Source organism: Salvelinus sp. IW2-2015, linkage group LG33 (assembly GCF_002910315.2).
Source record: "Salvelinus sp. IW2-2015 linkage group LG33, ASM291031v2, whole genome shotgun sequence".
In the NCBI taxonomy this organism is placed as follows: Eukaryota; Metazoa; Chordata; class Actinopteri; order Salmoniformes; family Salmonidae; genus Salvelinus; species Salvelinus sp. IW2-2015.
Genome location: NC_036872.1, coordinates 678,768 through 701,242, shown reverse-complemented (window position 1 = coordinate 701,242; position 22,475 = coordinate 678,768). Strand labels below are relative to the sequence as shown.

Sequence of the window (22,475 nt, the reverse complement as noted above, 5' to 3'; positions counted from 1 at the left end):
GGCCAAACAACAAACCCAACATAGAAACACAAAACATAGAATGCCCACCCAGCTCACGTCCTGACCAACACTAAAACAAGAAAAAACACAAAAGAACTATGGTCAGAATGTGATATTTACTTCGATATGAAGGCTATTATATCAATATTTGCGCATAAAAGCGTTTCCATTGACATTTCTCATATAATTAATTTTACCTATTCAAAAAGATGTCACCTTGTCTAGAGTACTTAGTTTTGTACACATTTGGAAAGTTTACCAAAAAATGTTTGTTTCATCACGCCTGTCTACATTTTTTTCCCGACCTTTACTCGCGTAAAAAGGTTGGATGGACACCTGGTTATTGTCATACTGAGATCAATCTGGTCTTGAATTCAAACAAACAATAGCCCAGGCCAATGAAGGAACACACATACTGTACAATATTAGGAGGCAATATACCGTATATATATCATAGGCTACAATAGGCTACTAAATACAATTTCCAGTGGCACACTGACGCACCTAAGAGGAAGATGAATCCATAGGTTACTCACGGTGATGGCCGATGCGCTCGTAGTGGCAATAGATGAGCTTCAGTACTTTGAAAAACAGTGCTGCTGTGAGCTACAATTTGGAGTTGTTGAGAAAAATATATATATTGGTTCTACCGACAGATAGTCTTCTCGTTTCAGCAGTAGGCATTTGCTTTCCAAACTGTACGTTTTTCCTTCATTGTATTTTGCAATCTGCAAAAAACAAACCAACCATAGAAATAAATATAGGTCTAATCCATAGATGGCAGTTCCTAACCAAATCAGGACTGGCATCAATTTTTTGTGTACCTATAAGTTTAACAGTCAAACTGCAAGGGTAAGAGGTTACAAAACCATTCTATGGATTACAAGGCAACAAGCTGTAGCCTATATTTAGCGAGCATGCTTCCCAAACTGCAGCCTTCCCGACTGTAGGCATACTGGTAACTGCCAAAATAAAGGAAAACACTTGAGTAAACATACTGTATACAAAGCATATGTTATGTATTTTCCTGGCATGGTTTAGGTCCACTTGTAGAATCTAAGCCAAGGTGCATTGAAGCTGTTCCAGCAGCTTATGTTGGAGCAACACCCTTTAAGACACGTCATGATGGTGTTACCTTAATTTTAGCAGATTTTTTTATTTGACTAGGCAAGTCAGTTAAAAACAAATTCTTATTTACAATGACAGCCTAGGAACAGTGGGTTAACTGCCTTGTTCAGGGGCAGAACAACAGAGTTTTACCTTGTCAGCTCGGGGATTTCATCTAGCAACCTTTCAGTTACTGGCCCAACACTCTAACCACTAGGCTACCTGCCACCCCAGGTCAGTCAATCTGGAAAATGTGCTTGTCATAATACTTAATACGCAGTTCTTTTTATAAACTATTGATCCTCTGTAGCTAAATTGTGCTCTCTGGTGTATTTTGAACATTAAGAGCGGGCTCCTGTGGCTGGATGAACAATTATAACACTGTAATTTTATTTATATATTTTTTGCCTCTTGGGCCCCAGCCCCTGTCACATTTATTTATAATGAGGTTAATTTTTTATTTTGTATTAATTAGTTACCCAATCAAGGCAGGGCCCCCAGTTACCCACGTGGGCCCCCAGTTACCCACGTGGGCCCCCCTACCTCCTCTCCTCCCCCATCTGATGATTAGCAGAGTGGCAGCAGAATGCTGTCTACACTCATTGAGAGCAGGATCTTGAGTCTTCCTGTGGTTGGCAGTTGCAGTAAAAAAATATAAAATATATGCTCTAAGGCACTGCATCTTAGTGCAAGAGGTGTCACTACAGTCCCTGGTTTGAATCCAGGATGTATCACATCCAGCCGTGGTTGGGAGTCTCATAGGACGGCGCACAATCGGCCCAGCGTCGTCCAGGGTAGGCTGTCATTGCAAATAAGAATTTGTTCTTAACTGACGTGCCTAGTTCAAAAAAGTCCCAGTCAAAAGTTTGGACACACCTACTCATTCAAGGGATTTTCTTTTTTTTTCTATATTGTAGAAGAATAGTGAAGACATCAAAACTATGAAATAACACATATGGAATCATGTAGTAATCAAAAAAAGTGTTAAAAAAAACAAAATATATTTAACATTTTAGATTCTTCAAAGTAGCCACCATTTGCCTTGATGACAGCTTTGCACACACTTGGCATTCTCTCAACCAGCTTCACCTGGAATGCTTTTCCAACAGTCTTAAATGAGTTCCCACATATGCTGAGCACTTGTTGGCTGCTTTCCCTTCACTCTGCAATCCAACTCATCCCAAACCATCTCAATTGGGTTGAGGTCGGGTGATTGTGGAGGCCAGGTCATCTGATGCAGCACTCCATCACACTCCTTCTTGGTCAAATAGCCTGGAGGTGTGTTGGGTCATTGTCCTGTTGAAAAACAAATGATAGTCCCACTAAGCACAAACCAGATGGGATGGCGTATCGCTGCATTATGCTGTGGTAGCCGTGCTGGTTAAGTGTGCCTTGAATTCGAAATAAATCACAGACAGTGTCACCAGCAAAGCACCCCCACACCATCAAACCTCATCCTCCATGCTTCACAGTGAGAAGCACACATGCGGAGATCATCCGTTCACTTACTCTGCGTCTCACAAAGACACAGCAGTTGTGAAACTCTGTGAAACATTTATTTGGGCTGCTATTTCTGAGGCTGGTAACTAATGAATTTATCCACTGCAGCAGAGGTAAGTCTGCGTCTTCTGTCAGTTTCATCATAGCGCTTGATGGTTTTTGCGACTGCACTTGAAGAAACTTTCAAAGTTCTTGACATTTTCCAGATTGACTGACCTTCATGTCTTAAAGTAATGATGGACTGTCGTTTCTCTTTGCTTATTTGAGCTGTTTTTGCTATAATTTTGACTTGGTCTTTTACCAAATAGGGCTATTTTCTGTATAACACCCCTACCTTGTCACAAAACAACTGATTGGCTCAAACGCATTAAGAAGGAAAGAAATTCCACAAATTCACTTTTAACAAGGCACACCTGTTCATTGAAATGCATTCCAGGTGACCACCTCATGAAGCTGCTTGAGAGAATGCCAAGAGTGTGCAAAGCTGTCATCAAGGCAAAGGGTGGCTATTTGAAGAATTTCAAATATAACATATATTTTTCATTTGTTTAACACTTTTGTGGTTAATACATGATTCCATAAGTATTATTTCATAGTTTTGATGTCTTCATTATTATTCTACAATGTAGAAAATAGTAAAAATAAAGAAAAACTCTTGAATGAGTAAGTGTTTCCAAACTTTTGACTGGTACTGTATGTAATATATAATGTATATATAATATACAATATATATTTCCTTAATTATTATTATTAATAATTTTTCTGCCTCTTGGTTCCCTCACAAGCCTGGGCACAGGGGCTTCGGCCCCGGTAAACACCTGCATTAATCCGGCCCTGAGGCTATAGATCATTTGATTGAGACCACAATAGGCACACTTGATATTAGCGCCCAGCAGAGAGTTAGGGATGAGGGGCAGCATCGGACACACATCAAGATATAATAAGCAACTAATTATCAAACACTGAGCAATAGGACATTTCATCAATTATAAGTGACATGACCCTCCCCTGGACTAAATAAAAAAATACTAAACCCTCCCCCTGACTGAAATTGAAAAAGCATGACCCTCCCCCATTTTTTTCCTGGTAACAATTGGATATATTTCGACCTCTCACTTATTGGTTAAAGCAGTTTTCACTATTGTTGAATCAGGTGTGCTAGTGTTCGAATGCCTAGATCAAATATGAGGGTCATGAGGACCATTTGGGATACACTGGGTTAATTCAAGGTAACTAAATGTAATCAAAAATGTAATCTACGTAATCCCTAAAAGTAATTATTTATCATGAGAGGGCCATAAACAATAACTAGTAATTCTTTATACTTCAAGAAAGGCTCAAGTGCACAGTACAAATACTGTATGGTAAATAGGATGTATTTCCTATAAAAAAAACTATGAAAATGGCTTGAAATGACTTATATGCTTTCTAAATATAGTATAATACAATTATAAAACGACTAACTATAAGATTTCACCTTCGTTATAACTGTAAAATACATAATTGTATGTTCAACGATGGATCGAAATTTACAGAATGTTTACTTGGAGGAAAATGGGGAAGGGTCATACTTTTTAAATTTCAGTCAAGGGTAGGGTTTAATATATATATATTTTATCTAGACCAGAGGAGGGTCATGTAATCTGTAATTGATACAATTTTGATATTTCTCAGTGTTTTAGAATTAGTTGTGCCCGATGCCGCCCCTCATCTCTGATTTTCAGCAGGCTATTTAGTGTGGTCTCAATCAAATGATCCATAGCCTACAGGCTATGAAGTGCATGCTCGGAGAAGCACGGAGCAAAGTTATATTTCTAAGATAGCTGCTGGAATGGTGTAAATTAAACTATGCTGCATTACACACTGCAGTGGATATTGCGGCCTGCTCTGCTCTTGCTGATCAAAAAAAAATTTGTGCCGCATACCCAATGTTGTGCTGAGTAGCCCTACCGTGGCAGTTCAGGAGTAGAGTCAAATAATTCTTCCACACATTTTTGGGGATTATGCCTATTCCAAAAAAAACTATATCTTGCCTTGGACTAGCCTATATCCTATGTTTTATTCCATTTGAGAAGGAGAGCGCAAAGATGAAAACGAGCCAACTTTGATAGCTTGCTACTACTATAATGTATTTGAATAAAAACAATATGTTTCTTGCTCATTATATATTCATCACAGAGTTATTGACTTCACAATAAGCCAGATTCGAGTAACTTACTTTGTGGTGCTGATATTTGAAGCATCAGCCGCGGAACAATCAATCAGAAATGGAAAGCTCATGGTGCTGAAAGTAGGCAAATTGGAGTAGCCTAGGCATAATTCATTTAAACCTTCTTCATTTAAATTAGACTTTACTAACAACGAACAAGAGGGCTTTGTGTTGAGGCGTATTTATTCCTAATAAGAGATAGGCCTACCTGTTTGACAGACGGAATTAGGATATAGGCTGCTATATCCATAGATTTTCCGGCCAATTCCTCCACCCACCATGCACTCTTTAAAATAGCCTGCCTCTGTGTCAGTAAAGGGCTGTGAAGTTAAAATCAGGACTCGAATTGAGGAGGTTTGAGAGAGTATGCCATAGGCCTACCTTTTATAAAAGAAAATGTCAAAACAGATCCGATTATTTACAGCGCTTTGGTCCGTGATGCTTTATGCTAGAAACAAGCTGTAAAATACCCGGGGAAGACGTGACAATGATTCATATGGGGATATCATTGTTTCATTTATTTGACACTGAGGCTGAGCTACAACCTTCTATAGCCGAGGAAACCAACAATTGACTTTAATTGAGAAGTAATTTAATTCTGACACTATCAATTAATTAAGACATGAACTTTCTGTTTAAATGCAGACAGCTTTTAGGGAATCACTTGTGACCTTTTCTGGTTGGGTTAAGCCACGGAAGAAGAGTAGCCAGCAGTTAACTCTTAGCGCACGGATCCCGTCAACGGGATCAAAATCGACAACATCCGGTGAAGCTGGAGCGCGCCAAATTCAAATGACAAGATTGTAATATTAAACTTTCATGAACAAACAAGTGTTCTACATCATTTAAAAGCTTAACTTCTTGTTAATCTAACCGCGTTGTCAGATTTCAAAAAGGCTTTACGGCGAAAGCATACCATGCAATTATCTGAGGACAGCGCCCCACATACAAAATTTACATTTACATTTTACATTTACATCCCAGGACAAATTAGCTAGCATGTGCAAGCTAGCTAGCTAAATTGCCATACATGTTTAATGCTTTTTGACCTGTCCCCAAATTAATGTAATTGGTTCAGAGTTTGTTTTGATATTTTAACCTGCGTGTCGTGATCGCATTTGGTGTGGGGGGACAACATAAATGTATGCACGATGGCGCACGATGGCGCATGCGCACAGCCGGTTTGGGTTCCGTGTAACTATAGGTGAATAACTGCTTATTGTGAAGTCTACACAATGTCTCCCCCTTGTGGGAGTAAGAATACTTTTGTAACTGTATGACCAATATTTTTTTTATTTTTTTGGGAGGTTAATAATGGGATGGAAATCCTTTTGAGTTACATTTCCTCAGGAAAAGCTTATATTGGCATAACAAGGTTGTTGGTTGAAGTTTATGTCTTTATCTCTTTGTTCAATTAATGTCAGGGGTATTTGTAATTTACTCAAGCGTAAGGCTATTTTCCTGTATTGCAAACGGTTAAATGCAGACTTTTGCAAGGAACTTTTAACAAGGTACACCTGCTAATAAAATGACGGTAGGCCTTCATTGTAAATAAGAATGTTCTTAACTGACTTGCCTTGTTCAATAAAGGTTAGATTAAAAAAAACTTTAAATATTGAAATGCATTTCAGGTGACTACCTCATGAAGCTGGTTGAGAGAATACCAGGAGTGTGCAAAGGTGTCATCAAGCCAAAGGGTGGCTACTTTGAAGAATCTCAAATATAAAATATATTTTGATTTGTTAAACACCTTTTTTGGTTACTACATGATTCCATACGTATTATGTCATAGTTTTGATGTCTTCACTATTATTCAACAATGTTGAAAATATTATAATTAAAGATAAACCCTTCAATGAGTAGGTGTGTCCAAACTTTTGACTGGTACTGTATATATATTTTATTTATTTATTATTATATATATTTTTGCTAGAAAGGTAAGGTAGAGCTCAAAACAGGTGTGGCTCTGCTCCTCTTGCCCTGAATGACCGGTTGCCACTGCATGTATCCGTTATTATATTAAATGGTATTCACTCCCTAATGGCAAATGGCTGCATTCTTGTTAATATTTTTTCCCAGTTGTTTATGAATAAGCTTTCATCATATCCCCCATTTGCACAAAATACTTACTTGCCAGCTTGCAATACAGTAGGCTATTTTTGCCAATAGTAGATGTGTGTACGCATGATCTAAAGTTTGCTGGGATGTGAGCACATTCTCATGTCAAGTACATTTTTTATAAATGCCAACTTTGCGTGAAAACTGGGGCACGCACATTTTGGGGTATATTTTGTACATACTGTACACATGGTTTATAAATGAGGCCCCAGGTGATCTGCTTCTGCGGCGCGTGCGCGTGTGTTATGCGACTACAGCTCTAAGCGCAGCCGTATAGAGACCGTTCTCTCCCCCGACGTCGGCTATCAAACACCATGGAGGCTTCGATGAAGAGGCAATGTGAAAATGGAATGATTTTCACTTGTCATTTATTCAGTAATGTAACTGCAGTTTATGAATTTAACCTATACTATATCGGACTGTCGTTGTGTAGAATATAAATATATTTTTGAGAGAGAATCAACGGGGATGCCTGGCGCAGCCAACGGACCGTTATGATTAGAATATTGGGCATGGATTGGATTGCTGTGTTCTATCCTATTTGCCTTGTTCCTTATCATTCAGTTATCATGCTGGACCTGACTAGGCATCGTCAAAATTGTGAATTTGCAGTGCTTGCCACAAGGAAATGTGACTATCAGCATTTTAGTTTTTGAGAAAATGTGAAAGGTAACAGTGGAATGATCATGAGCGACTGTCGACAAACACCTCTTCAGCAACATTATATTGTATATGTTTCTTAAGATAATAGTATTTTTGCTATGCTCTATTGCGCAGGCGTGCTCGCCGGGACGCTGTCACTGCACTTCACTACATTCTTGCGTGATGTAGCCAATAGGAATGTGAAGAAAACTGAGCAATAAAATGCATCGACAAAATGGTCTTGCTTCGCCGAAAGGATTTATTAGTGATCCTTAAAATACATTGTGCCAACGAAGAATGTCAGGGACATCAAATGCAGAATCTTCCGAAGGAGTAGTCTCCAAAGTGAAAGTAAAAAAGCAGATCAAGACAATCATGAAGGATTTGGAGACCATCCTGGGAGACTTGAGGGATGTGGCCAAGGAACTCAAAGAGGTTAGTGGAATAGGTTTCCTTATGTCTGGCTTAAGTGGCTTTTAGACTGTTTGAGATGAACATACATGTTTTTTTAATTTCATGCTGGTATGGTTTGGCTATTGTTTTTCTGTTGGTGGGGAGCAAAACAAGCTTATTCTATAATAAACATCTGAAGGCTCAGATATAAATAATTAAGTCCAGGGCCTACAAACATTGCATTGGCCTATCATATGTGACAATATATCTTATCAGTGAACATGAAATATATTTAGGACAGGTTGTCTATACAGAGGATGACAACGCCTTGGTGCGCATGCTTTGATTTAAGCACACAAATTATTCATGATTAATTGTTCATCTTGAAGTTCCCCGGAATGGTTTTGCATTTCATGTCATCATCTTAATACTGTCTAGCCTAGGCCTGCTGTTTCCATGAGATTTGTCTCCTGTCAAAATATACAGCAGCTCTCTCCAGGCACCTTTTTACAATATCAGGATTTTGACAGTGCTGTCATTGGGTCCAAGTTATTTAAGCTGAATAACAATTGCAATTTTACTGCATTTATTCATTCATCTCATGCTTTCTTTGTTTTATTTTAATTTCACACATTGATCATAATAATCCTTGTTGTCTACCATCTTCCATAACCCGCAGTCTAACGTGCTTTGACATGTGGATGTCGCCAACCTATATGCTTTTGTAAGAATAGAGCTGTCCAGCTTGCTGGGGCTGAATAACTCGCCCCTATCTGACATGTTGTCACTTGGATAAGACCTACTTGCAAGATTTTTCTTACATCCTGAATTAAAATGGATATACGGCACACGTGTCCTCTGAAATAATGTATTTGAATGGAATAGTAGCAGGGTCAGTGTGTTCTATTCAGGGAAGCATACACAGTCTGTTAGTCTAACAACACTGCTAAAACAACCAACCTAGAGGACATATTACAAGATTTCAGTCAATCCCATTCAAATGCAGTTATCTACTGCAACTCACACACTATACTGGCTGGATTCAAGCCTATGTTTAAGGGGAGCTGAACCCAGATGCTTGGCACGGAGAGAGAATCAACATGCCCTACAGCATGTGGCACTGGATACTGTGACTCTTTTTTTTGTGGCCCACTAAATGATCGATTTATGACTGTGCATGGAGATTTCACTCTACAGGAGCTTTTCGCCCAGCCACAGTTTAATATTCCATGAAATGTAGATATGCGGATATTGCTTCAATATTACATCAATGTCTTTAATTACTTCAAAATGTAATGATTTTTAAAAAGGTATACTGTATGGATACTGTTCACAGACATGGTTTGGCAAAGTATTGACTACCCTTGTATTGTGAGTAGTGAAATGTTTTCATGATATGTAAATGATCTCCATAGGTCTTAATAGGTATTGTGTCAGTTATGGGTTACAAAGTCATTTCAGACTATCCATAATAGTTCTGAACATTGTGTCTTTTGATGCATGCATTTCAGTAATAAGGGTTTATTTCTAGTCAAAATTAGTAAAGATACCTCAGGGCAGATGTAGTCATTCACTACGACACTGACTATGTAGTATATTATTATCACCTCAACCATGAATGTATGGGAGGCAGAGTATGTGCTTTCAACAATTTTAAATTGAATATGTCCACTATGTGTAAGTGCATACACACAGAATGAATTCTTATCTAAACAAGTTAGTACTGCTAATTCATAGCCAGAGGGTCCCACTTTTGAGTCTGAATACAATTTGGTGGGTTGTGTGGTAGTTTCCCCTTACCTTACAAATACATAATGAATCAGATAATATTGTTGTGTTGCAAGTGAATCCGGCTTGAGAATACCAAATGTTAAACGTTATTATAATAATGCATTATTTTAATAGCCAGGTTGCACATCAACAAGTGCTTCATACGGTAACATTTTGGCTGCTGCTGTATTTTGTACTCTAATAGTCTGTTATTTTGATGTCTGTCAAGCTAAATATAAGTACTGTCCATGATAGCTCTTTTTCCTTTCTACTGGTGCAGGTTGTGCATGAGATCGACTCCCTCACGTGTGACCTACAGCTGGAGGAGGAGATGACAGACAGTTCCAAGACAGACACCCTGAACAGCAGCTGTAGCAGCAGCACCACCACCACCACAGCCTCCAGCACTGACAAGATCAAGATCTACCCTGACGACGCTATCTTTAGGCCCCCGTCTGTCAGCCCTGCTGTCCTGACTGTGCTGAAGAAGCCCCACCCTCCTCTGCCGCCTCCCAGGCTGACATCTATCAAAGCGGAGGAGAACAACAAGAATCCTCCATCAGGGAACCTACTAGCCAAGGCTAACGGGACTCTTATGCGCAATGAAGTTTTCACAGGGAAGCCAAACAGAGACTTATTGTACTGCATCTCAAATAGTATTCCAGAGAAAGGACGTACGCGCATGCCTTTGCTACGGCACGAAGAGAGCAAATGCCACCAGGCCACCAGGGAGCGGGTCCGATTCAGTGAAAAGGTCCAGTATCACGGGTACTGCCCTGACTGTGACCTGCAATATGACGTCAATAACACAGATATACACTTACAGACAGAATTGACTGATGAAATGAGCCCTGTCCATCAGTGCTCCTCCTCCTCACCACCACCCCAGCTCCTGTTGGAAAATGGCAGCCTCAGCGTCAGCCATAGTTTCCCTCCTGCAAACTCGCCTTGTGTGCCTCATCCTAACCCTACCTTGAAACCACAGAAAACCATCCTCCGAAAATCAACCACCACAACGGTTTGAAAATCAACCACCACAACGGTTTGATGTTAATTACCCTTAATTAAACATTTCAAAATTATTTATAGTGTTCTATTTCTATTTTACCAGATTTCTACTCCAGTCAAACGTGGATTATCTAAACAATGAGAAAAAAGAGAGACAGATAATGCACAAGGAGAGAATGAATGGTGAGTGAGTGCCAACCGACAACTGTCCTTGGAGTGTAAGGGGGTTTGGCAGGGTTGGGTTGAGAGAAGTAAAGTTAAATTGACTCATATTTTTGAAGGGATTCAAGAAACAGGAAGCTGTGTTAGAACATGTTATTAATTTATGCTCTAGGTTAAACAAGAAACCTAGCTTCCCTCAAATCCGTCCGCTGCACAACACACTCTGTCTGACAGTATGGCAATAAGGTCATACCTTTTCTCACTCAATATCGCTCCACTCTCACACTTCACTTGAAGGATACAAATACTGAGCTATATTGTATGCTCAAAAAAATTGTTAATTGGCCACAAAATCAACATTTTGCAATGGTCTTCTCAGTCTCCGGACTTAAACCCCATCGTAAACCTGTGGTTTGAATTGAATAGGGCAGTCCATATGAGCCGATGAAGGATATCAAGGATCTGGAAAGATTCTCTATGGAGGAATGGTCTAGGAAGCTTTCCAACGTGTTCTCCAATCTCATAAAACATTTTAGAAAACGGCTGTGTCGTTATCCTTGTAAGGGGAGGGTGCCTAGAGAATTATAAACAGGAGTGCCAATACATTATCACCCCTATCTTTTTGAGATTTGCTTTTATTTCTTGTTGAACAAAATGTCTTTCTCTGAGCAATTGTATTAGTATAAATACATACAATGCCTTCAGAAAGTATTCATACCCCTCAACTTATTCCACATTTTATTGTGTTACAGCCTGAATTCAAAATGGTTAAACGAAACAAATACATGTCCACCCAGCTACACACAATAGCCCATACTGACAAAGTGAAAACATGGTCTTAGAAATCTTCGGACATTTATTGAAAATAAAATACAGAAAGATCTCATTTACATAATAAGTATTCACACCCCTGAGTCAATACATGTTAGAATCCCCTTTGGCAGCGATTACAGCTGTGAGTCTTTCTGGGTTAGTCTCTAGGGGCTTTGCACACCTGGATTGTACAATATTTGCCCATTTATTCTTTTCAAAATTCTTCAAGCTCTGTCAAGTTGGTTGTTGATCATTGCTAGACAACCATTTTCAAGTCTTGCTATAGATTATCAAGCAGATTTAAGTCAAAACTGTAACGCGACCACTGTCTTCTTGGTAAGCAACTCCAATGTAGATTTGGCCTCTCCTGCTGAAAGGTGAATTCACCTCCCAGTGTCTGGTGGAAAGCAGACTGAACCAGGTTTTCCTCTGGGATTTTGCCAGTGCTTAGCTCCATTCTATAAATGTTTGTTTATTGTGAAAAACTCCCCAGTCCTTAACAATTACAAGCATGACACAGCCACCACTATGCTTGACAATATGGAGAGTGGTACTCAGTAATGTGTTGTATTGGATTTGCCCCAAACATAACGCTTTGTATTCAGGACAAAAAGTTAATTGATTTGCCACAATTTTTGCAGTACTATTTTAGTGCCTTGTTGCAAACAGGATGCATGTTTTGGAATATTTTTATTCGATACAGTCAATTAGGTGAGCATTGTGGAGTAACTACAATGGTGTCGATCTATCCTCAGTTTTCTCCTATCACCATTAATCTCTGTAACTGTTTTAAAGTCACCATTGGCCTCATTGTGAAATGCAATAAGTGGTTTGCAACTGAGTTAGGAAGGACGTCTGTATATTTGTAGTGACTGGGTGTATTGATACACTCTCCAAAGTGTAATGAATAACTTCACCGTGCTCAAAGGGATATTCAATGTCTTTCTTTTTTTTTACCCATCTACCAATAGATGCCCTTCTTTGCGAGGCATTGGATAACCTACTTGGTCTTTGTGGTTGAATCTGTATATGTGTTGAATACTTGACTCAAGACATTTCAGTTTTTCATTTTTAATGAATTTGTAAAAATGTGTAAAAATGTCATTTCACTTTGACATTATGGAGTATTGTAGGCCAGTGACAAAAATCTCAATTAAATCTATTTCAAGTTCAACACAAAAAAATAGGAAAAAAGTCAAGGGGTGTGAATACTTTCTGAAGGCACTGTAGCTCCGTTTTTGTAATTATTTATTTTATACAGTCTTTTTTGCTCATCTTTATTAAGGCTGCCAATAATTATGGACCTGACTGTATATAACCATTCATCAGATGTTGGTATTTTGGTCTTAATTGACCCCATAAATGAATAGAACTGTAGTCAACCAGTCATACCCATGTGTGTATGTGGTAGGGCTTTACTATGTTATTATGCCATTCAAAACGTATGAAAACAAAGACATTTAGAACCTAAAATGGTTATTTTGCTGTCCCCATAGGAGAACCCTTTGAAGAACCCTTTTTGGTTCCAGGTAGAACCCTTTTGGTTCTAGGAAGAACCCTTTTGGGTTCCAGGTCAAACCCTTTGGGTTCATGAATTACCTTTTCCACAGAGGGTTCTACATGGAACCCGAAAGGGTTCAACCTGAAACCAAAAATGGTTCTCCTATGGGGACAGCCAAAGAACCCTTTTGGAATGAATTAAATTAGGCATACCCTGGAGGTGGATGGAAATAGGGGCACCTCCTACTAACAAGGCTTCTAATGAGCAGGACTAGGCTATTACTATGCTGATAGCAATCTTTCATACTGCCTTTGTACCAACACAAATGTTGACAATGCTCTAAAACGGACATGGAAAAGCAGCGTGTGTTTGAAATGTGTGTGAGTGTGAACAAAGAAAAAAAGCGGGGCGTGAAATTTTATGTTGATGTGACTCAATGCATGATCTCTTTACTCTACTGGACAAGCTTACTAACTGCGTTCACCATTTAGATAAGGATTTGTGCTTATTCAAGCATTTAAAAAATTATGCCATGAAGGATGTAGCAATGTCAGGCTTGTGTGCCCGGTCACATTGTTGATGAGATTAGTAGAAACATTTTATTCTAGAGAAATCAATGTATTTACCTTCATCAAGAAGTACAGTGCTATTGAAAACTAACAAATTAAGAACAATTTCCAGGAAATACATAAATACATAATATAGCCTACTGAAAGGAAATGCTGAGAGATCCGTGTTGTGAGAACTTTAAAAGAGCTTCCACAAGAGTGTGCCCACACGAGCCATATAAAGAGATGTCTATCGCAATGATGAGAGAGAGAGAGAGAGAGAGAGAGGGCATGAGTTTGAGAAATGTTGTTGTGAAGCCAACTTAATCAGAGATTATTATGCCCCTTTGGAGACTATTAAAAGCAGAGACATCAGCTGCATCTCCTTTTTTTAAGGGAAAACAATATTACAATTTGGACTTGTTTATCACAGCTATGGTGACACAGCTGTCCAGATATACACTCAAGAATTTGTCAAGTGTAAGAATTGACCAAGAGGCTATGAGGAATGTATGAAACCACACACATTTAGGAAATACAGTTAGGCCTTTTATGTCACCCCAAAACTTTACAGAAACTGTAAAAAAAGGGACACTATCAACATTATACTGTTATGTGTAATCACCGTTGATGTAAGCCATTTGACTCTGACAATTAGATAAAGACAGCCCAATCTTCAGTCCAAGTACAAAGCATTCAAGTTGACCAACATCTGTGAGTTACAAACTGTTAGGTTCCAACAACATACAGGATTATTGATGTTGGCTATTATTCTGTTGCTGCATGCGCATGTTTTATAAGAGAATGTTCTATTTTGTTCACTCTTTTGTGATTAGATGAAAAAAAGGTGTACAATGCAGCCTTGAATGCTCTGAAAGGAATTGTGCAACAATGTCTGACAAAAAAACGTTTATTTGAATTGTGGTCGTGTTCTTTTTTTAATCTGTTCATTCCCATAGCTGCAGCTGTTTATGCAATTCAATTGCATTTCCCTCTTATTGTCAGAATGCTCATATGCATGTGTTTTCCTTGTTTCCCCTGCAGGTCCTTCTGGGTAAGAGTGGAAACAGCCTTCACTGACATTAAGCTGATCAACTACAGTTCATCATACAGTCACTGAGAACGATGCCCCCTACCTCTGACAGAACATCCCCCAGAACCCCCGAGCCATGGCCAAATAATTCATCCTCACAGAGAGAGAACATTGGAAGTCCTCAAGTCATAGTCTTACTCACGGAGAAGTATGGCAGAAGTTCAAATGTAATGGAAAAATAAGATGAAAACGTGTCCAAGTGGGACTGGTTCATTTACAACTGAAATTAAGATTTTCTGTTTAGTCATAGGTTAAACTGATGTCCCCAGCATTCGGAGAACTCTTCCAGGTGGAAGTCTACTCATAACAGTCTCAACTCCTGTTGAGAGGGCAAGAGAGAGAGCGTGCGTGAGAGAGAAAAAACCATGGCCAATATTTTAAAGCCATAATTTGAACAAGAAAAGACCCACTCAGTTACAGTTTTTAGCTCTGTGAATTGTGCTATATTTGCCTTGAAGATAACATATTTGACATAAACATCCAGTGAAATCTGGTAATCTGCAGTGACTGCTCTGAAGATAGAAGCCGCAACATGGTCCTCTAACGTCTATACTGTAGTAGGGTGTGAAAAACATAAATGTGTCCTTTTGCAAATCCAACATACAATATGAGGCAAGTTGAATGGCTCAGAAATTGTAATGGAGGCTGGTCACTCATTTGTGTTCAGAATATGTTGTGCATATTGAAATCTATGTATGTTCAATGTCATGCAAGTTACTTGCAAAGATATGGCATACAGCTTTAAACAACTCTCAAAGACAGAATCATTTGCATCAAATTGTATTTGTATATATTTAGAGTAATTTTCTACAGAGATTTTAACATAAAAAAATCTAATATTTTTGATATTCCATGGGATGAGAGTAGTATTTTGAAGAAGACTGTCACACTTTTGAAATACATTTATCTCTGCAGGGCATATGTGGATATTCTATTTCTATAGTGAGAGAGTATTTATATAGATTTAAAAAAAACATGTAATCGTTATGTTACAGGGGTGTAAAAAAATGCTTAGCACATGAAAGCAAACTAGATTAAACCAAATACAGTACATTGTTGTGCTCATCAGAGGAGGCATGATGCTGAATGAATGCACGACTGATTCTTCTTCCACCTCATCCTGTCATCACTGTGGTCTCCTATGCATTTACTGGAGAGGCTGTTGAGACATGCTGCCCCTTCCACAAACTGGAGTGCACCTCACTTTTGCCCACCCTTAGCTGATGTGGACTTTGTGACTGTGTGTCCTTGTCTCTCTGGACCACTAATGACTTTGCTTTGAAGAGGATGGAACGTAACAAAACAAACTTTGTCAATGACGTGTCGGGAAAACAATGTACATGTCCACATCTTTATAAATAATTTGCACTTTGCACTTATGTTAGTCTTTATACTTTGTGGACTTTTCCCTTTAATATGTGAATTACAGGATAATTTCAAGTATGTGTGTTTATTGTGTTGATTGTACATGTCAAAGCTTTTTGAAAGGTCAATGACCTACAGTATATCACCCTCTGTAGGTCAAATGAAAAAGTAACTATTACAGCAAGCTACTACAATGTCATTATCTCAATCTCAAACATAAGAGGCAAAAGGAAGAAAAACAGAATAGATATTTTAATAATTGTATTGCATGAACCATGAGCTTGTGTGATCCATCCATTGTCCCAAGTAGACCTTCAATGTAACTTCCACCGACTTCACTCCTCGTCTTTTGTCTAAAGTCAGTTGCTTTCGCCTTACCACTCAAACGAGTCCAATGACTGTGTATATATGAATGGACAAAGCCATCGATCAGGTGACACCATTCGTTCCTATGGGAAGACTCAATAGCGCATTGAAGCCAAATGAAGTCGGTTAAGACGGCGTCTCACGGAGACATAACATGCGCAGTTTGAGCTACTCCAGGAAGTCAAGTTGCAGGCTAGCTCAGTGCTGCCTCCTCTCATTGAGTAACTCAAGTTGAAGGCCGACCGGGGCACTGCAGGCTGCCATTAGCAACAAAGATATCCTTATAACTACTTCTGTGTGCGATTTTTAAAATCATCAGTTCAAGGACTTATAACTGGTGTATTATAAGCAATTATTGGTACCGTGATTGTCTTCCAATTTTTGTTTTTATTTACATGAAGATTGACCACGAAGACTGCGATTTTTCTATTCACTATAATAAGGGATCCTGTTTTCTGCTAACAATGTCATCTTGAAATGTTTGCCCCCTCTCATTGAAGGTACGTAATTTTCCCCACGCAGTTACCCATACTTGACCAAAGATGGTGGATAAATTAAGATAGTTCACGCAGAACAGTTGAAACTGTAGCAGCAGCACGACCAGGTGGACTGGGGACAGGCAGGAGTCATCAGGCCAGGTAGTCCTGAGGCATGATCCTAGGGCTCAGGTCGTCCGGTAGGGGAGGGAGAGAGGGAGAGAGATAGAATTATAGGGAGCATACTTAAATTCACACAGGACACCAGATAAGACAGGAGAATTACACCTGATATAACAGACTGACCCTAGCCCCACGGCACAAGGACTATTGCAGCATAGATACTGGAGACTAAGATGGGTGGGTCGGAGGACACTATGGCCACATCCGACGATACCCCCAGACAGGGCCAACCAGGCAGGATATAACCCCACCCACTTTGCCAAAGCACAGCCTCCACACCACCTGACGGATATTAACAGACCTTCAACTTACAACTCTGAGACCAGGCTGAGTATAGCCCCTGAATTCCTCCTCCACCTCACCTCACGAGCCCGAGGGGGCACAAAACCGAACAGGAAGATCACGTCTGTGACTCAACCCACTCAAGTAACGCACCCCTCCTAGGGACTGCATGGAAGAGCACTAGTAAGCCAGTGACTCAGACTCCGTAATAAGGTCAGAGGCAGAGAGTCCCAGTGGAAGCCGGCCAGGCAGAGACAGCAAGGGCAGTTCGTCGCTCCAGTGCCTTGCCGTTCACCTTCGCACCCCTGGGCCAGACTACATTCAATCATAGGACCTACTGAAGAGATGAGTCTTCAGTAAGGACTTAAAGGTCGAGACTGAGTCTGCATCTCTCACACGGATAGGCAGATCATTCCATAAAAATGGAGCTCTATAGGAGAAAGCCCTGCCTCCAGCTGTTTGCTTAGAAAGTCTAGGGACAATAAGGAGGCCTGCGTCTTGTGACCGTAGCGTACGTGTCGGTATGTACGGCAGGACCAAATTGGAGAGATGGGTAGGAGCGAGCCTATGTAATGCTTTGTAGGTTAGCAGTTAAACTTTGAAATCAGCCCTATCCTTAACAGGAAGCCAGTGCGGTGAGGCTAGCACTGGAGTAATATGACCAAATTTTGGGGTTCTAGTCAGGATTCTAGCTACAAAGTAGCCTATGCTTACCTGGCAGAATATCATGATTCTTTGCATCAATCCAGTGGCCATTTGTTTTGCAAACTCCATCTCATGTGCGCTACAGAAACACCGCTAACCAAACAACAGTGCAACGTGCCTGCACACTTGAATTAAATGGTCACAACTAAAAAAATCTACATTTCTTGTCTTTTTCTGCAGACCTCAAAAGTGGTCTTGTGATGTGATTTAAGCATTGTTGTGAACTTAGAACATCCAATTTAGTTGTTTTTCTATAAAAAAGTGTTGATTTGAGAGATAAAGTTTGGAACCACCAAGACTCTTCCTAGAGCTGGCCGCCCGGCCAAACTCAGAAATCGAGGTGCGAAGGGCCTTGGTCAGGGAGGTGACCAAGAACCCAATGGTCACTTTGACAGAGCTCCAGAGTTCCTTTGTGGAGATGGGAGAGCCTTCCAGAAGGACAACCATCTCTGCAGCACTCCACCAATCAGGCCTTTATGCTAGAGAGCCAGATGGAAGCCCCTCCTCAGTAAAAGGCACATGACAGCCCACTTGGAGTTTGCCAAAAGGCACCTAAAGGACTCTCAGACCATGAGAAACAAGATTCTCTGGTCTGATGAAATCAATATTTAACTCTTTGGCCTGAATGCCAAGCTTCAAGTCTGGAGGAAAGCTGGCACCATCACTACGGTGAAGCATGGTGGTGGTAACATCATGCTGTGGGGATGTTTTTCAGCGGCAGGGACTGGGAGACTAGGCAGGATTGAGGGAAAGATGAACAGAGCAAAGTACAGAAGGATTCTTGACAAAAACCTACTCCAGAGCGATCAGGATGTGGTGGATTAAGATTAATCCAATACAAAAAAACGTATCTCTATCTTTTAACTGACAGATTTGATGTTTTTACATTTTATTGTGCTAATTACAATTCCACGGGGGTGTGGACATCGACTTTAGTCTTTTTTCAAACCAACTTGCATAAACCTAAAACGGACCCTTACCCTAACCTTAACCAAACCCTTAACTCTGACCCTAACCCTTACCCTAACCACATTTTTTAAATAAATTCTGTCCTTATAGCCTTTTCCAATTGACACACTCCTCGAGCACTTATCCAGGTATTGGTCTTCGGATTAAGGAAGGAGAGGAGAGGCCATTGACCCCCAGAGGTCTGATGTCTCGTTCCCTCTTCCGTCTCTGGCTTCAACAACACTGCAAGGTATGAGAAAAAACCCTGATGGACATGGGACAACTGTCATACCCAATTTAAAAAATATATATATAAATATTACCAACGTAGCATAAAGTAGGCTACCCTGTTTTACGGTGAGCAAACTGCACTTGCTGAAGTTTACTGTCTGGACCAAAAACATTTAGCTAGGCAGATAGTAGGGGCAGCAAACTAAAGTTTTTGTTGTGACCGTTGTCTTTTTTCTACTTTCCCTGGTTGGATTGACTAGCTAACACTGGGGTGTATTTATTACGCTGATTATGTGCCTAGCATACTCCCTTAACTATCTACTACTAACCGTAGCTCTAACCATAACCATAACCCTTATTCTAACCCTAAATTTAACCATTACCCTAGCCTTAGCCCTGTCCCTTACCCTAACCTTTATTCTAATTCAGCGTAATCCCAAATGCGGTCCTGGGGACCCCAAGGTGTGCATGTTTTGGTTTTTGCCGTAGCACTACACAGCTGATTCAGTGTAATATTTTGCAGTATACTATTTTCTGTTTCAACTCCAGCAGAAGGCGAGAGGAGGGATGTTGAATTCTGAGTTCCAAGGCTGTTGTGAGGTTAAACTGGACTGTGAAGGATTCACTTACTGGATATGAGATAGACCTATGAGGATACCCCTCGTCTACATCCAGTCTTTGACGCACCAATTGACTGAAAATGCTGTTAAATGTAAAAGCACATTTTTGTACCCTAACCCTGTAGTAGCCTAATACTTAAAAAATGCATCACTGAAAAGACTTGTCTGGACATGTGAAAGCTACTGTATGTGGCAGAGCACTCGCCTTCACCTGTCCAATCATATTACGTCAATGCCATTAGGCTAAGTGGATCTAGCTAGCAGAGACCGTTACAGTGACCTCTTGCATGACCCCAGGCATCTCGTAAACAAATCCAAATAATTCAAGACGTTGCACTACACTACTTGTAACCTACAATTGGGTAGACAGGACGTTTGTTTACAGTAGTCTAATCCTAGACGCTTCTAAACCGTATTGTGAAAGATGATTACCTAAATAATTCATACATCATCTTATTGATGAGTTTGACTAGTAACCAGATGCTGTATTGTACTTTTTCTATTATTAAGGACTCCCCTGTGGAGGGAGAGTAATGAAGCTGAACAAATGTAGTGTGGCTCACTATGCCACCTGCGGCTCGCCCCCAGACATGATGGGTTTTCTGTTCAAGAAGGGGGAGTGGAACACAGCCTACCACAGGCGCTGGTTCATCCTGAAGGGCAACATGCTATTCTACTTTGAGGAGTGTGAGAGCCAGGAACCCAACGGCATCATCGTGTTGGAGGGCTGCACCGTGATGCTCTGCAAGAGCTCGCCTTTACCATCAAGTTTGACTGCGCCAAGGTGTGTGTCTACAAGATAGCGGCGAAGAACCAGGCAGCCATGGAATCTTGGATGAAAGCTGTGTCACGAGCCAGCTTCGGCTACATGCGCCTGGTGGTGTGGGAGCTGGAGGAGATCCAGGATGGGCCTGGACGGCTGCAGGGCATGCCCAAGTCCTCCAGGAAGGTTGTGGCGGTGGCACGCTCCAAATCAGGAACATCATCCAGTGCTGCCCTGGTGCCCTCTTCCCAGGTTACAGGTTCAGCTATCGCACAGGGGGAGACTCATACCCTCAGCCTTCAGGAGGAGGTGCAACTCCTTTCAGGCAATTCTAAAGAGAGTAAGCCCTCTGCTCAGGTCAATGGGTGCGCAGACTGCCCCCCTCTGGTGTGCCGTGGGAGGGGAACAGAAATGGGAACGGAGGGGGCGATGTGGTCAGGCCTCCGCCTGTGCCTCCGCGCAGTAGGGGTGCGTCTCTCTCCTGAGTTTTGCTTCTCCAAATTTCACGACTGGTACAGAAAATAGGTTGCTGAACTGAGGGTGGAGTGGCTTCAGAGCTAGTTAGGCGCCCCTCCCTCCCACCTCACAGCCCAACATTAGAAAGGGTACTTGTCACCTCGCACATTTGATTTTAATGTGAGAGTGTGTCCTTGTAATTCCAAACACTGTCTTGGGGCAGTCTGGGAAGCTGGCTGGTTTGCTAAAAGCAGCACTTTCCCGGTAGTTTTAGCTGTCATGGGCCATCGGTAGTATGATGTGTGTTGTCATATGACTTTACTGTCACTTAATTTTATATGTGAGTATGGTATTTCAAAGAAAAGCTTTGTATTTACACATTTCTAGTTATTTTGTATTTTTTAAATCTTAAACTACAATTGAATCAGCTATTTTATCACGTTTTATATCATTGTTGTTTTCTACCATTTTTCTATACACAAAGGATGACCCCTGAATGTTACTGAATTGAGTATGTCTGACAGATGATAGAAATCAGTATATCGGTACGTACAGTACCAGTCAAAGGTTTGGACACACCTACTCATTCAAGGGTTTTTCTATTTTCTTGTCACGTAGCTAGGAGTGGTGGGTGTGGAGTCAGGCGCAGAGAGCAGAGGTTTCGGGAAAAAACATATTTATTTCGGTAAGTAAATGGTCACGCCAAAACAACAGGCGAAAATAATGACCGACCCAAAACAGGACACCAAACAGTCCGGAAAATACAAAATATAACCATCCACAAACAAAATAGAGAACAAGCCCGCACAAAAGCAGGCTGGCATAAAAGGCTTAAATAGCCCTGAAACAACCCCCAAACAAGAAACAGGTGAAACCAATACAGACATAACCAACAGAAAAAGAAAAGGGAATCGGTGGCAGCTAGTAGACCGGTGATGACAACCGCCGAGCGCCGCCCGAACAGGAAGAGGAGCCACCTTCGGTGGAAGTCATGACATTTCTACAAAATATCATCTATATTTGAGATTCTTCAAAGTAGCCACCCTTTGCCTTGATGACAGCTTTGCACACTGTTGGCATTCTCTCAACCAGCTTCATGAGGTCACCTGGAATGCATTTCAATGAACAGGTGTGCCTTGTTAAAAGTACATTTGTGGAATTTCTTTCCTTCTTATTGCGTTTGAGCCAATCAGTTGTGTTGTGACATGGTAGGGGT

General features: G+C 40.6%; 1 protein-coding gene and 1 pseudogene across 2 annotated transcripts; both read left to right on the top strand.

Annotated features, from left to right (window-relative positions):
• The first annotated feature begins 7,225 nt into the window (after nucleotides 1-7,225).
• On the top strand, nucleotides 7,226-16,307 carry LOC111957453 (protein Largen-like). Of its 2 annotated transcripts, XM_023978282.1 has the most exons (4): nucleotides 7,226-8,011; nucleotides 10,020-10,757; nucleotides 10,851-10,930; nucleotides 14,816-16,307. In XM_023978282.1, exons 1-3 carry the CDS (start codon nucleotides 7,874-7,876, stop codon nucleotides 10,887-10,889), a joined length of 915 nt encoding a protein of 304 aa, XP_023834050.1. In that variant the 5' UTR covers nucleotides 7,226-7,873; the 3' UTR covers nucleotides 10,890-10,930; nucleotides 14,816-16,307. The 2 variants fall into 2 exon arrangements, with proteins under 2 accessions (XP_023834050.1, XP_023834051.1); XM_023978283.1 differs by lacking the exon at nucleotides 10,851-10,930 and having other exon boundaries at nucleotides 10,020-10,781.
• Nucleotides 16,308-20,573: 4,266 nt separating this feature from the next.
• Nucleotides 20,574-21,364, top strand: LOC111958067 (sesquipedalian-1-like; annotated as a pseudogene).
• The last annotated feature ends 1,111 nt before the right edge of the window (nucleotides 21,365-22,475 follow it).